The 15,299-nt window shown below is 42.0% G+C and overlaps 1 protein-coding gene across 1 annotated transcript in view; it reads right to left on the bottom strand.

Annotated features, from left to right (window-relative positions):
- Positions 1–15,299, bottom strand: part of zanl (zonadhesin, like) — an 81,568-nt gene that overhangs the window by 55,945 nt on the left and 10,324 nt on the right. Inside the window, exons 12-32 of the mRNA XM_076882267.1 lie at positions 14,517–14,761; positions 12,347–12,495; positions 11,751–11,879; positions 11,526–11,664; positions 11,185–11,326; positions 10,588–10,784; positions 10,261–10,399; positions 9,618–9,734; positions 9,219–9,343; positions 8,640–8,785; positions 8,055–8,198; positions 7,818–7,925; positions 5,457–5,626; positions 4,687–4,889; positions 4,006–4,150; positions 3,546–3,739; positions 3,315–3,456; positions 2,908–3,152; positions 989–1,137; positions 393–521; positions 168–306 (exon numbers count right to left, since the gene is read on the bottom strand). Of these exons, the coding sequence (XP_076738382.1) occupies positions 168–306; positions 393–521; positions 989–1,137; positions 2,908–3,152; positions 3,315–3,456; positions 3,546–3,739; positions 4,006–4,150; positions 4,687–4,889; positions 5,457–5,626; positions 7,818–7,925; positions 8,055–8,198; positions 8,640–8,785; positions 9,219–9,343; positions 9,618–9,734; positions 10,261–10,399; positions 10,588–10,784; positions 11,185–11,326; positions 11,526–11,664; positions 11,751–11,879; positions 12,347–12,495; positions 14,517–14,761 (3,296 nt within the window). The remainder of the gene's footprint in view (positions 1–167; positions 307–392; positions 522–988; positions 1,138–2,907; positions 3,153–3,314; positions 3,457–3,545; positions 3,740–4,005; positions 4,151–4,686; positions 4,890–5,456; positions 5,627–7,817; positions 7,926–8,054; positions 8,199–8,639; positions 8,786–9,218; positions 9,344–9,617; positions 9,735–10,260; positions 10,400–10,587; positions 10,785–11,184; positions 11,327–11,525; positions 11,665–11,750; positions 11,880–12,346; positions 12,496–14,516; positions 14,762–15,299) is intronic.

Raw genomic sequence — 15,299 nt, forward strand, 5'->3', positions numbered from 1 at the left:
TTATATTGTGTGACCATCTAAAACCACATATTCAAATTATTCCACTATTACGAATATCACATTTTCGCCCTGAATGCACACACACATAGACAAATACAACAAGCTCAGAATAAGGACTGGTTCCACATTTGTTTATTATATGTGCACTATCCTCTACATGAACATACATTGGGGTTGACTTTGGGATGGCACACAGCAAAAGGTCCATTTTTGTCCAGCAGAATGCCACAATATCCAGAGCTTTCATACAGTTCCTGTTCTTCTTCATTGCACCCAGGGATGGTAGTGTTGGGTTTCTTATTACATCTGTCAAGACAGACCATCATCTTAAGAACATTTGTCTTTTGTCAATGGTAAATGTTTCTTTACACTTGCATCTCTGCAATACTCACTCTGGATTCATGTTCCAACTGTGTCCAAAGTCATTGGCATTTTCAGCTAAGCTTCCATCTGGTTTGCGGAAGTCATCTTTGGTATCTCCATCATAGTTGCCACACAGGCCACACAGCTTGTTATGATAGCTGCAGATTGCAGAAAATGATTGTGTTAGAGTCTTATGCAAGAAAGACTAACAAGTCAGCCAGAACTACAACGTGTTTTAATTCCAGCCAAGTTTCTTTTCAGCAGTAGACTAAACCCCACACATTAGTAAGACTAAAAGATCAGACATGTACATTTGATGTGTTTGATAGCATCAGCATAGAATTAACTAGTCAGGAAATTAGAAGTTTTGTGTGATTTTATCTTGAAATTTTGAGGGAGCTGTTTGTGTTGCCCCTGCTACATTGTTTAAATAAAATATCCTAGCTGTGTCATTAATCTCTGCCTTTATCACCTTACTACTCCTTACAGATAAAGGATTCATGTTCAGTATATGAATATGTGTTATAGTTTTAGTTGTATCAGTATGGATGTAGATTTCTGGACTGGTGAACTTGTGATTAAAACACCACTTTATAAGGAAACCATGAATTTGGTCTTCACTCACTCTTCGATTACTTTAATGTCCATGAAGGAGTTTCCATCATAGCGAACCGTCACACCAAAGTTCATGGAGACAGTGTAGTGTTTTCCTGACTTGAACACAGAAATACCAGGGGCCGGGGACAGTGGCAGATTGACATTGGTCCCATTAACCTGTATGGGAAAATAGGCAGAGTACATCAAATCTGGTCAATTATTAGCCAACATTTTCATTTTTGAATTACTCATGTCACAACATTACTATCTGTAACTGAAAAGAAACGTTCCTTTATCATGCCAATGATGTCTGAACAACTCAGCTCTTGCCCGACATGTCAAATGCAGCTGCCGGCATGACAAGCGAGAGTGGATCGAAGCCAAAGGCATGGATGCCCAAGAAAACAGTAGACCAGAACGATACCCGAATATTAAATCGCATTGTACCAGATCTAACAGGGGCTCGCAGTGGCCGCTTGGTCCCAATCCGAGACAAAATGGACGAGTCCTCCTCACTGAAGCTGAGCAAGACCAATGTTGAGCCAAACAGTTCTGCGATACTTTAAACCAGCCCGAGCCACTCCACTTGTTCGAGGCCAAAGAACTTGCACCCTCCATGGATCTTCTTCCTGTCGATATCGGAAAAATCATCAACGCCGAAGTCAAGACAGCGATGTTGGCCTGGACGAGTTCCTCCCCACAATGCTGAAGGATGACGAAGCCCAGTTGGATGCCGCCCTTAGAAGTCCCCAAAATGCCTGCTGGTCAACATCGTGTGTACCCTATGAATGGGTAATTTCAATGACTTCAAGAAAGCTTTTGACAACGTCCACCAGCCGACTCTATGGGCTATCCCACGTCAATATGGAGTCCCCCAGCAGTTTGTAGACGCCTTTTGTGGTCTCTGCTCCAACTCCCGGTTCTGCGTCCAGACAGATGATTGGATGGCGCCCTTAGAAGACCCCTAAACGCCTGCTGGACAACATCGCGTGTACCCTATGAATGGGCAAAAGGTGATATCACCAAACTTCCCGAAAGGCAATTTGGGTGACTGTAACAACTGCCGGGGCATCACGCTCCTGTCGGTACCCGGGAAAGTGCTTTGCCTCATTCTTTTGAATTGGCTACTGGGCCCCTACTGGGCTCGACTACGGAAGACCTCCAAGAATGGACTGCAGCTTTGCAGAGGCAGGTGAGGAAGTCGGATTACGAATCAGCGCCAAGAAAACCAAGGTACTCAGAGTTGGCTACACAACTGCCCATGTTCCCGTCATAATCAACCAATAACGTGCTGATAAGTTGGAAAATTTCACATATCTGGGCAGCATCATCTCGAATGACGGGATCTCTGATCAAGATGTCAACTCCGGAGTAGGGAAGGCTGCCGGTGTCCTCCGACGTCTCCAATTCAATTCATTTAAATTCAATGTTTTTTATATAGTCCCAAATCACAAAAACAGTCACCTCAAGGTGCTTTATATTGTAAGATAGACCCTACAATAATACATACAGAGAAAAAAAACAACAATCATATGACCCCATTGACCAAGCACTTTGGTGACAGAGGCGTCTTTTAACAGGAAGAAGCCTTTGGCAGAACCAGCGAAAGCAAGGCCGACCAAATATCACATGGCGTCGAATGTTTATGGATGATCTGAAAACAGTCGACATCGCCTGGGACGAAGCTGAAACATTCGCCCCTGACCGACATCGATGGAGATTGTTAGCTGCCTGATGCGTTGCTCGGCGTAGGAGGAACTAAGTGCTAAGTGTAAGTGCAAGTTTCTTTCCATGGTCAATTGCAGTGGTTTTCAGAAGTGTTCCTGAGCATGTGCAGTGGTTTGTACCACAGAATGATGTTTGTTTGTAATGCAGTAGTGCCTAAAAACTGAAAGCGTGATTGGTTTTCACATGCAAAACATCCTGTTTCTTCTTCTCATGTCTTACCTGCACAGTGCCACCTTTGAGAATGGAGATCTTTATCATCTGTGCGTATACATGTACGGCATTCACATAGGAGATGGTCGGCCTGTTATACCGGTTTTCATTGTCAGTATGGACCTCAAAGTAGGGCACAGTTGTGTCATTGCATGGACTAGACATCAGATAGCTGCAGTTGCCCATGAAGTCATATTTGCGTTTGTCAAAGCTGGTGTAGTGTGGATCGCCAGATGCAATGCATGTGGATGTACCTAAAGGAATAATATATGAGAAAATTGTAATTTCCACACTGTCAACTATCAAGTTATACCGACTGACTGTAAAGCACAACACAAGGTGCTCCTTGTGCAGATGTAATTTATTACACTGCATTAAATCAAGTCAACAACAATAAAGTCAACAAACATTATTACCTTTAGGATAACAGCCTGCAACACCATTAACCTCTCGACACTCTTCAGTGGGGTCACAGGAGTTATCAACACATTCCAAAGTGTAGTTCCCTACACAGCGACACAGCTTTGTGCAGCCATCTCCAAATACTATCTCACCAGGCTGGATAAAATGAAAACAATCAGTACTGAGAAAGTATACTGTATGTCTTTAAATGTACACTGTACACAGTACTAACTAGGACATCTGACCTCATAATAGTTATTGTTGTCATCTAAACAACCACACTTGTCCAGCGGCACGCAGTGCCGTCCTTTGAAGACAAAGCCTGGTTTGCAGAAACACCCAGTGATGCAGGAGCCAGAACAGTTGGTAGAGGGTTCCATACATGTAGGAATGCAAGCTGGACCGCACTCTATATACTCTGCGTTAGGAGGACACAGGTCTGGATAGAAAGAAAAAGGATTACTGGAAAATGTGCAGATACTCTTTCAGGAACTAAAAAGGTAGGAAGTTATTATGCAGTCTTAACAAACTCAGTCCAAAAAAACAACATCAGTTGAGACAGAGGAGGTTTGGAGTGCCTGTTGCTAAAATGACTGCATTTATTTACTGCATTTCTAGGACCAGTCGGATAAAGCACTTGACACTGTAATCCACATCCATGCATTCATGCAGCTATTTCTATGTGAAGCTGTGTGATTAACATACCCAGAGGGTGGCATTCATATTCTCCATCTTGTAGTTGGCAGCTCTCAGTAGTTGGGTTACAGCTGGTGTTATGACACTGTAGCAGACCTCCACTGTGACACATACACTTTTGTTCACAACCCTCCAAGTACCAGTCATCGCCCACCTGACAAATGTACACAGAATACAAAAAACAATCAAAATTCTGTCATGTAATTCTCTCTTATACATCACACGAATATAAAGATCTAAATGATAAATATACATTTGGATGCAAACCAGGGATTCTGTATGCCACTAACTAATTAGGCCAACCTTTACTCATTTATTTATTGATTTTGGGCTTTCTAATTGTGGTGGCACCAGTATGTAAATGCTATGACATAAATACAAATTCTATAACACCAGTGTCTTTTAAATTCAGGTATAATACAGTATAATAAATATAATCTGTGCTTGATAAGTTGAAAGTAAAAATCTTTGTTGTAAAACCAATATTTATGTGCCAACAGTTCTCTGCAGTCTATGCACCCTTAATTTAGTTGAGTTTTAATTTCTTTTTTACTGTAGGGTCTTTGTGTCTCTTGGCGTCTCTCCTGTTGAAGTCATAAAGAGAACTGAAAATGATGTTAGCATGAGCTTAGCACATTTTAAAGGTAAATGGAATATGGTTTTAATTGTTTGGAGGCTGTTTCCACTTACAGGGTGATAGGTTCCACTGGGGTCCACACAACCACAGTCTCTCAGTTCCACACATTTGTCATCACTGAGAATGAAGCCAGGGTTACACTCACAACCCTCTACACACACTTCCTCACAGCCAGGTGGTCCCACCACACCAAGACATGTCTCAGGACATGAATTCACACAAAGGGAGTAGGAGCTATTGGGAGGACAGGTCAGAGCTGTGTGGACAAACACAGGGATGAACAATAATGAGAGGGAACAATGGTGGACAAATAGCAACAGAGAAGGGAGGGGGAGTAGAATGATTCAAAGACAGGGCACCTACGTATCTCATATTGATTTAACTCAGTGTCATAAATGAAAGCAAGGACAATATTAACTGCATTGAATATTTTACATTGGTTTCAGCATTGTGCACTGTATCTTAAACTCTCCTCCCTATACAATTATAAATATGATTATAAGTTCAATTATAATGTTGGTGAGCAGGATGTAATATATCTTAGTTATATTTACAGGTGGAGACAACTTCCAAATGGAGAAGCTATGGCATGCACCCCATTTAAAAGGGAAAATGCTGAAGGCTCATTTTTCCAAAATGAAAAAGTATTATTCAAGGCTTTATTCATTCATGCTTCAATTTGGGGCTCATCAAGCCAATGGGTGATGTCACTGTGACTATGTTTTATATATACTTTATGATGTTCAGAAAGAACAGCTGATATTATTATTAAACTATCATATATCATTTAGATATATTTGGTATATCTCAGATTCAAACTTACGGCAGAAGTCTGGAGTTCTCCATTGGTAGACTTTGGCTCCAGCACTATGACATGCGTCAGTGTAGGCCTGGAGCTGGTCACACAGCACGTGCTGCTGGCCGTTGAACTGACACATGTCATACACACAGCTTTGGAAGAATGGAGTGGGATTAACTACACTGATGCACTCCCTGTAACAGAGAAAAGCACTCACTTAGCTTAGGTAGGAAAAGGCAGAGGCTCATATATACTGAAAATCTGAGTTCGAACAAACAAACAAGCTACATTTGGTGGTGAAACAGTCAACAATTGTTGCATAAGTTTAGCAACAATTCACTAGATGGGGCCAGTGAATAAAGGTGAATGGCTTAAACATGAATTGAACTGCGGTTTGGGGAAGGCCTCGCTGGGGACTGGCGGTGGCTCCTGGGCTGGCAGATCCCCATGTACTAATGAGAAGTGAAACAGTGAAAGAATTGAAATTGAAAAAGGGGAGGGAGGGTTGGGAATGAATGGAAGAACAAACAGCTAGTAGTACTGGGGGATTATATATAGATAAGAACAGGAAGGGAAGTGTTTGGATACTTTATCTCTAATTCACTAGCTGAGCCCACATCCTCATTTTACATTTTACAGTGTTTCTATTAGAAAAAGGTGAATGGCTTAAACATGAGTTGAACTGAGCTTTAGGGAAGGGCGCAGAGGGGACTGGCCACCTAGAGGCAGCAATAACGGTGCATTGTGAAGGTCAAAGACCTCTGCAGTAATAATTCAATTTTTCAATTCAATTTATTTATACAGCCCCAAATCACAACAACAATCGCCTCAAGGCGCTTTATATGTAAGGTAGACCCTGCAGTAATACCTACAGAGAAAACCCAACAATCATATGACTCCCTATGAGCAAGCACTTTGGCGACAGTGGGAAGGAACAACTCCTTTTAACGGGAAGAAACCTCTGGCAAAACCATTCCCATGGAAGGACAGCCATCTGCCGCTACAGGTTGAGGTGGAAGAAGGAAAGCAGGACAAAAGAGAAGCGCAGAGAGAAGGTGGTCAAGGATTCCAGAGAGTGGAGTGGTTGAGTTCGGAAAATTACGAAGGAATGGTGGGAGAAGACATCAAAGCAAATTTCAGAAAACGAAAGACCTTAATAGTTGAATGAGGAGAACCCCTGATCGAGTGGCAACGTGGCTCGACTGGTGTGGAGGCTGGATGGATGCATGTCTGTATTTTAAGACATGAGGCAATGGCTTGACGGCTCGTAAAAGCTTTTACTGCTGTGTTTGAAAATGATCGATATGGAGACAAAGACTGGCAATACGGTGTCAGGAATGTGCATTGTTATGTTTTGGGAAAGATAGATAGATGCATGGACCCTGGCATCCAAGTTATTGGGGAAAGAGGAAAGAGAAACTGGCTTCCAGGTTCCAAAAAGCACGCTGCTGCATTTTGCTCAGGAGAGATAGAGGGAAGAAAAGCTTGCTACTGCAAATGAAGGAAAAGAACCTGGCATCCCGGTGCCAGATGTATGCTGGCGAATTTGAAAAAGACGGACAGAGAAATAGAACCTGGAATACCATTGCAAAAAGCATTCAGCTGGATTTGTAAAGGAGGAAAAGAGAAAGAAAACATGGCATCCCAGTACTAAAAGCCTGCTGCTGCATTTGTAAAGGAGGAACAGAAAAAGAAACCCAGAATCCCGGGGCCAAAAGCTTGCTGGTACATATGCAAACGAGGGACAGAGAAAGAGAACCTGGCATTCCAGTGCCAAAACACATGCTGCTGCATTTTTGTGAAAAGGGGACGGAGGGAAGAGGAACTGGCAACCCGGTGCTAAAAGCTTGCTCCTGCATTTAAGAAGGAGGGGTAGATAAAGAAAGCCTGACATCCTAGTGCCAAGAAGCATGCTGTTGCATTTTGCGAGGGAGGGACAGAGGGGAAGGGAAACTGGAATCTCCTGGGTAGAAAACCTTGTTGATGCATTTGCAAATGAGGAATAATAACTTGGCATCCTGGTGCCAAAAGCTCACTGTGGCATTTGCAAAGGAGGGTTATAGAAAGAACCTGGTATCCCAGGTTTTTTGCAACGATAGATAGAGATAAACTGGCAAGTCATTGGTAAAAACTTGCTGCTGCGTTTGAGAATGAGGGACAAAGAACGAAACTGGCATCCCAGTGCCAGACGGGTTCATTACAGCATTACAGTAATAGTATTGAAAATATTTATTCATATTTTACAGGTCAGTTGGGTGATTACCAGGCATGCTGCCATCTAGTTCATGATTTTATAAGGTCAGGAAAAAAACGTTGTAAAAACCCAGGAATCCCATCAGTTTAACCAAGTCGATAACCAAAAGTGGAGGGGTTGTGAATTCTTACCGGAAGGGTCCAGTAGGGTCTGTAATTTTACCACATTTCTCTGGTTTTACAACTTCAGCTTCCAAGTTGGGGTCACAGTCTGGATCAGGCTTTGTTCCTGGGGTACATCTGGTCAATACAAATACAAAACACAGTTACATCCTCTTCAGTTTGTCAGAAAGAGTCCGACAGTAAGGTAACAAAAGACGTAACCAGAAGAAATCCAAAAGACAGAAAGAGAGATATGTTGGAACTCACGAGTCATCTTCATCGTCTTTGGTCTGCCAGCTGTTCCCAAAGTCATTACTATTTCCTGCCACAGTGCCATCTGGTTTAGTGAAGTCATTGTCTGGGTTCCCATCATAGTCACCACAAAGGCCACACATTTGGTCATAGTAGGAGCTGGTAGGACAAAGTCAAGGTAGGATATGTAGGATTAAAATAAGACAAGCTTAAGAATATTTGCAATGTTTAATAAGGTGTTGCTTGGCCTTTTATTGTAATTCTAGAAACAAATGAAGAGAATGCAAAGATCCCTGATACAATAAACCAGGGCATCGTTAGTATATATTAAAAGTTGCATAAGTCCACAATATGCACACAAATGGACTGCTTTGTTTTCACAACATACATAAAACAACTGGTGATGTTCAGCAGTTTAGATCGTTATCTATCAGAGTTTCTTCAGATCATTAGGTTATGGTTGCATCGGAGGAAAGTGGTCATCAAAAAAAGAATGATGGAGCAATGGAGACAGTGGTCAGGTGTATTGTATGAATGTGTGAAGCAAATAAAAAGAAGTTCTACAATATCAAAATAGTTCAAACCAATATTTATACTAACCTGGGAACTGAGATCTGGGCATAATGGTTTCCATCCCAACGCACCCTCAGGCCAAAGGATGTTTGAAGCGTGATGAACTGACCAGCAAGACTAATAGACATGAGAGGAGAGGGGGAGTGGGGCAGAGCCACCCGTACTCCGTTCACCTGATTCAGTGATGAAGAAAAAGATGTTAAGAACATAAGAATATAAAGATGTTAAACAGACTGTGTAAACGTCTAATTGGTGGACAGGTCAGGGAGTATAAAAGTACAAAGAGTGTGCAATGTGCAGTATATCAGGCAAAAACAGACTTTGTATAGTTTTAACAAGCAAGACAGACATTGCTTTATGCCTATCACACTGTGTTATCTTTGGCATAGATTCAACTGTAAAATGGGAAAAATCTGTTTTGGTTTTTACATGCTGTTAGCAACAATGTAACTAAAGATATAATTTGAGTTCTTTGCTAAAATGTCAGTTATGTGTAGACATAAGACATCCATGGTGATGATACAACTTCTGTGTGGGATGTCTGCTGGCACACATTTTACTTAAAGATGGGAAATACAAGAGATAGTAATTCATTCATATACTGACCAGTGTTCTACTGCTCTTCATCAGGGTCACAGTAATTCCATCCACTGTCACATATAGCTTCCTCAGGTATGACACTCCTGCAACTCCTCTCTCTTCATTCTTTGCCTCCACAGAGAACCAAGGGCCTGCACAGGGAAGACCACGACAATCAGGAATATTGTGTGTTTATATTAAAGGTGAACATTGGCATTAACATACAAACCACCACTGACATTCAGTGTCTTCTCTTTGCAGCAAACGTGAATGAAAACAATATATGTCATGCTTTGCGATGAAAATAATAAATGAGTAAATTTAGCTCATTTAAACTTTCATTTGTGCGTGTGGTGTGGCAAGACTAGAACAGGTGCAATGAAACCCAAACATCTTAATGAATAAATGTCTCAAAATAGTGTGTACCTGTGCTGTTCCTACAGCTTCTGGCCAGTGTGTAAGTACAGGTTCCCATGAAGCTGTAGTACTTCTTGTCAAAGGTGTTGTAGTGTGGATCCCCAGAAACTACACAATCCTGAAAACCTGAGAGAGGGAAAAACATCAGGAACATCAGACTGAAACACAGATGAAGCCACTGTAGAACAATTACCTAATAACAGTGCAGTTCACTGCTGCTTTTGACTTGTACTGGCATTAAAATAGATGCAAGGAATATATCCTTTCCTGACTAGACAAAAATTTTCTGCAACTCTGTGATTTTGTATTATAAAGAAATGCATGTAACACGTGTTGTTATAGACAAACTGTACAGAAGAGAGCAAAAGAAACATAACAGCAACACACACATAAATATTTCACTGTTATTGAAAGTAAAAGACACCTGTGGTTTGTGCTTCTCTATCTTCCATTACTCAATCTAATTATGTATATTAGAGCAGGGATAGAAAATGCTAGTTTGAGAACTTTGACAAAGTCTACAGCATCACGTCAAACACAGTTGCAAAACTTTTCAGGTTGGCAGTCCAACCCATGAGATCTGGAAACCTACTTAGAATATAATGGCTACAGCTTTGCTGTGTTTTTTTAGGTGTGAACATTACAAACATACTCGTAGGATAGCAGCCCAGCTCTCCATCCTGAAGTTTACATTCATGCATTGGGGGGCATTCAGAGGCTTCACAGGTAATTCCAGCTGCACCACACCAACATTTTCGCTTGCAGTCTTCCTCAAAAAACTCCTCTCCAGGCTGACAAACAGACAACAAAATTGACAATTAAGCATAGCAGGCACAGATGATTCTTTGTAGATCATTTTATGCATGTATGTATGAAAATGTTGTTTTAGAGAGGACATAAAGAGACTGCAAGTGACCTGACTTGAAATACAAAGGACCAAATGATTCACTGCCGGCCTATCAGACCCACTTCACCATACCTCATAATACTGGCCGTTCGTGTGGTTGCAGCCACACATGTTCTCCTTAACGCACTTGCCAGCACTCAGGACATAGCTGGGATCACACACACAGGACTCAGAGCAGGGACCAGAGCAGGAGGGGGGTTTTCCAAAGCATGTTTCCTGACAAGGATCTGCACAAGGTTCGTAGTGGCTGTTTGGGGGACAGCTCAGTGCTAAGCAGACCACAAGAGGTTGAAGTTAGTGATAGGAAACAAAAGTATGTGCTGGTTAAAATATAAAATGACAGCTTTTCACAAGAAAAGAGATACGTCTTTGGCACTTCCAGCTGTGTTGTCTTCCGTGTAACTAGATTGTTTGAGTTTGGTGGTAACCCAGTCTCCTGCAGCCTCTTGGCATATGTTGTCTGCCCAACTAGGTATGCTAAAGCAGCACTCCCTCGGTTAACTTTAGTGAGTAGGAAGCCCGTATGAAGTACTCTTCCACAAGTCAAAACTGACATAAACTTCTTTGTGTTATTTTCTCCCAACTACTCAGCCAAGCTGATTTTTACCTAATGATATACCTAAAGATATTTTACTACTAAATTAAATCATTTGTCCTTCCAATACTCACGGCAGAAGGTTTCATTCCTCCATGGTCCAAGGTTGACCCCACGATCTTGGCATTCATTGACATAGGCTTCAATGGCTTCACACAAAATGGGCTTGGCACCATCCAGCTCACACAAGTCAAAGACACAGTCCCTGAAGTAATTCTGAGAACAAACAATCACTTTGTTACAATGCTTTATATTGTGTGACCATCTAAAACCACATATTCAAATTATTCCACTATTACGAATATCACATTTTCACCCTGAATGCACACACACATAGACAAATACAACAAGCTCAGAATAAGGACTGGTTCCACATTTGTTCATTATATGTGCACTATCCTCTACATGAACATACATTGGGGTTGACTTTGGGATGGCACACAGCAAAAGGTCCATTTTTGTCCAGCAGAATGCCACAATATCCAGAGCTTTCATACAGTTCCTGTTCTTCTTCATTGCACCCAGGGATGGTAGTGTTGGGTTTCTCATTACATCTGTCAAGACAGACCATCATCTTAAGAACATTTGTCTTTTGTCAATGGTAAATGTTTCTTTACACTTGCATCTCTGCAGTACTCACTCTGGATTCATGTTCCAACTGTGTCCAAAGTCATTGGCATTTTCAGCTAAGCTTCCATCTGGTTTGCGGAAGTCATCTTTGGTATCTCCATCATAGTTGCCACACAGGCCACACAGCTTGTTATGATAGCTGCAGATTGCAGAAAATGATTGTGTTAGAGTCTTATGCAAGAAAGACTAACAAGTCAGCCAGAACTACAACGTGTTTTAATTCCAGCCAAGTTTCTTTTCAGCAGTAGACTAAACCCCACACATTAGTAAGACTAAAAGATCAGACATGTACATTTGATGCGTTTGATAGCATCAGCATAGAATTAACTAGTCAGGAAATTAGAAGTTTTGTGTGATTTTATCTTGAAATTTTGAGGGAGCTGTTTGTGTTGCCCCTGCTAAATTGTTTAAATAAAATATCCTAGCTGTGTCATTAATCTCTGCCTTCATCACCTTACTACTCCTTACAGATAAAGGATTCATGTTCAGTATATGAATATGTGTTATAGTTTTAGTTGTATCAGTATGGATGTAGATTTCTGGACTGGTGAACTTGTGATTAAAACACCACTTTATAAGGAAACCATGAATTTGGTCTTCACTCACTCTTCGATTACTTTAATGTCCATGAAGGAGTTTCCATCATAGCGAACCGTCACACCAAAGTTCATGGAGACAGTGTAGTGTTTTCCTGACTTGAACACAGAAATACCAGGGGCCGGGGACAGTGGCAGATTGACATTGGTCCCATTAACCTGTATGGGGAAATAGGCGCAGTACATCAAATCTGGTCAATTATTAGCCAACATTTTCATTTTCGAATTACCCATGTCACAACATTACTAACCGTAACTAAAAAGAAACGTTCCCTCATCATGCCAATGATGGCTGAGCAACAGATTATGACATAAAAAAAAAAGAAGAACAACATAATAATTGATTATTTTCAACTTGATTCCACTCTAACCCATTTCAATAACAATTGGCACATGGGCACATTTATAGCTGTGTTACATTAACGCAACAAAATCACAACCGGTCCTTGAATTGTTTGTTTGGGTCTGGGTGTAGTTGGCCCAGGAGTTCTTGGTTTGGGTGTAGTTGTTTTTGGTGATGTGGTATGGAAGCCTTTCTGGATCTTATTATATGTTTGTTTTCTTTACATCAACTCCACCGTTGCCAGTCCCCAACCGGTGGACGCTGTCAAAAGCCTTCTAGTTCAAAGTTGTTTGGTGAAGTTGGTTCAGGACCAGCTGGCCTTTGACCCGCATGCTCCTGCAGAGCAGCATAAGAGGGCCACGGCCGCATACTAAGACCTTGTCGGACAGGTCAAATGCAGCTGCCGGTGTGACAAGTGAGAGTGGATCGAAACCAAAGGCATGGAAGCCCAAGAAGCAGCCGAACGATACCTGAACCTTATGTCGCATTGTACGAGATCTAACTGGGGCTCGCGGTGGCTGCTGCGTCCAAATCCAAGAGAAAAATGGACGAGTCCCGCTCACCCTAGCTGAGCAAGACCAACGTTGAGTCAAACACACGCCGAAGTCAAGAAAGCGATCCGATTCCTCAAGAGTGGAAAGGCTGCTGGCCTGGACGAGATCCTCCCTGAAATGCTCAATTACAGTCATCATCATCAAACTTCGGAAGGAAGGTGATTTGGGCGACTGTAACAACTGGCAGGGCATCACATTGCTGTTGGTACCCGGGAAAGTGTTTTTCCTCATTCTTTTGAGTTTGCTACGATGTGCAGTGGGCGAACGACTGGGAGAAGAGCAGACTGGCTTTCGGAGTGGCCAGTCCTGAGTCAACCAAATATTCACCCTCCGCATGATCATTGAACAAACATCGTAATACCAAAAGAAGATTTCTATTAATTTCATCGACTTTGAGACGGCTTTTGACAGCGTCCACCGGCTGACTCTAAGGGCTATCTAACTTCAATATGAAGTCCCCCAGCAAGTTTGTAGATGCCTTTTGTGGTCTCTACTCCAACTCCTGCTGCTGCGTCCGGAGAGACGATTTCTCAATGGATTTCTTCAAGATTAATACTGGCATCAGACAAGGATGCGACTTCAGAGTAGGGAAGGCGGCCGAAGTCTTCCGATGTTTCCAGTTCTACTCAATTTAATTCAATTTTATTTATATAGTGCCAAATCACAACAACAGTAACCTCAAGGTGCTTTATATTTGAAGGTAGACCCTATAATAATGCATACAGAGAACAAACCCAACAATCATATGACCCCCCTATGAGCAAGCACTTTGGCGACAAAGGCGACTTTTAACAGGAAGAAACCTGCGGCAGAACCAGGCTCAGGGAGGGGCGGCCATCTGCTGCGACTGGTTGGGGTGAGAGAAGGACCTATCTCTAACCTATTTGGAACTCGACGTCCCTGAATGTTAGGATCAAGATCAGACTATTGAACTATTGTCATTCCGATGGCACTGGTAGCTAGCGAAACCTGGCTAGCGAAACCAGGTAGCTAGCGAAACCTGGCTAGCTACCAGTGCTAGCCAGGTTTCGCTAGCTAGCACTGGTAGCTAGCGAAACCAGTGCCAGTTGAGTGATCAACAAATGTGATCACTCAACTCCTGAACATGTGCAAAGTGGTAAGTGTAAGTGCAAGTTTCTTTCCATGGTCAATTGCAGTGGTTTTCAGAAGTGTTCCTGAGCATGTGCAGTGATTTGTACCACAGAATGATGTTTGTTTGTAATGCAGTAGTGCCTGATAATGTGATAGCGTGATTTGTTTTCCTTCCTTCTCTAATTTCTTACCTGCACAGTGCCACCTTTGAGAATGGAGATCTTTATCATCTGTGCGTATACATGTACGGCATTCACATAGGAGATGGTCGGCCTGTTATACCGGTTTTCATTGTCAGTATGGACCTCAAAGTAGGGCACAGTTGTGTCATTGCATGGACTAGACATCAGATAGCTGCAGTTGCCCATGAAGTCATATTTGCGTTTGTCAAAGCTGGTGTAGTGTGGATCGCCAGATGCAACGCACGTGGATGTACCTAAAGAAAATAACAAGAGATAAATGGTATATTGGCATTTTGATACGAATGTAATGTATTGATGTAATCAAGAATTTAAGGCAGATTTTTCCGTGAAGGTTCTCAGCCATCCAGGTCTTCGTAGTCTAAGAACCTTGGAAAGAAAAGTGTCTGGACTTTTCTTTAAGACATTTCACCTCTTCAGCTTCTTCAGTTCTAAGAGCAACTGGTGGACAGTCACAGACTTTTAAGCCCTATTGGGAGTGTCCCTAAGAGGATGCCAATGTCCACATTTTGGACAGAGAAGACAGATGGTTTGAAAGAGGAATAAAATAAGCCATTTGTCCACTGTGAATGACCATCTTTCAACAGAGGGACAGGTTTACAACACCGACTGTCTGCCATCTATAATGCAGTTTTGAGATCCTTCCCAGACGCCTTAACACCCATTCACATACTGGGTCATTTCACCTCAGTAAGTCACATGATAGGTTGAGGCTAGGTCTCACAATGGATTCACCCGAAACCTGTGCTGATTGTGACCCACACCTGTTTTCTA

This window comes from Maylandia zebra, linkage group LG3 (assembly GCF_041146795.1).
Source record: "Maylandia zebra isolate NMK-2024a linkage group LG3, Mzebra_GT3a, whole genome shotgun sequence".
NCBI lineage: Eukaryota > Metazoa > Chordata > Actinopteri > Cichliformes > Cichlidae > Maylandia > Maylandia zebra.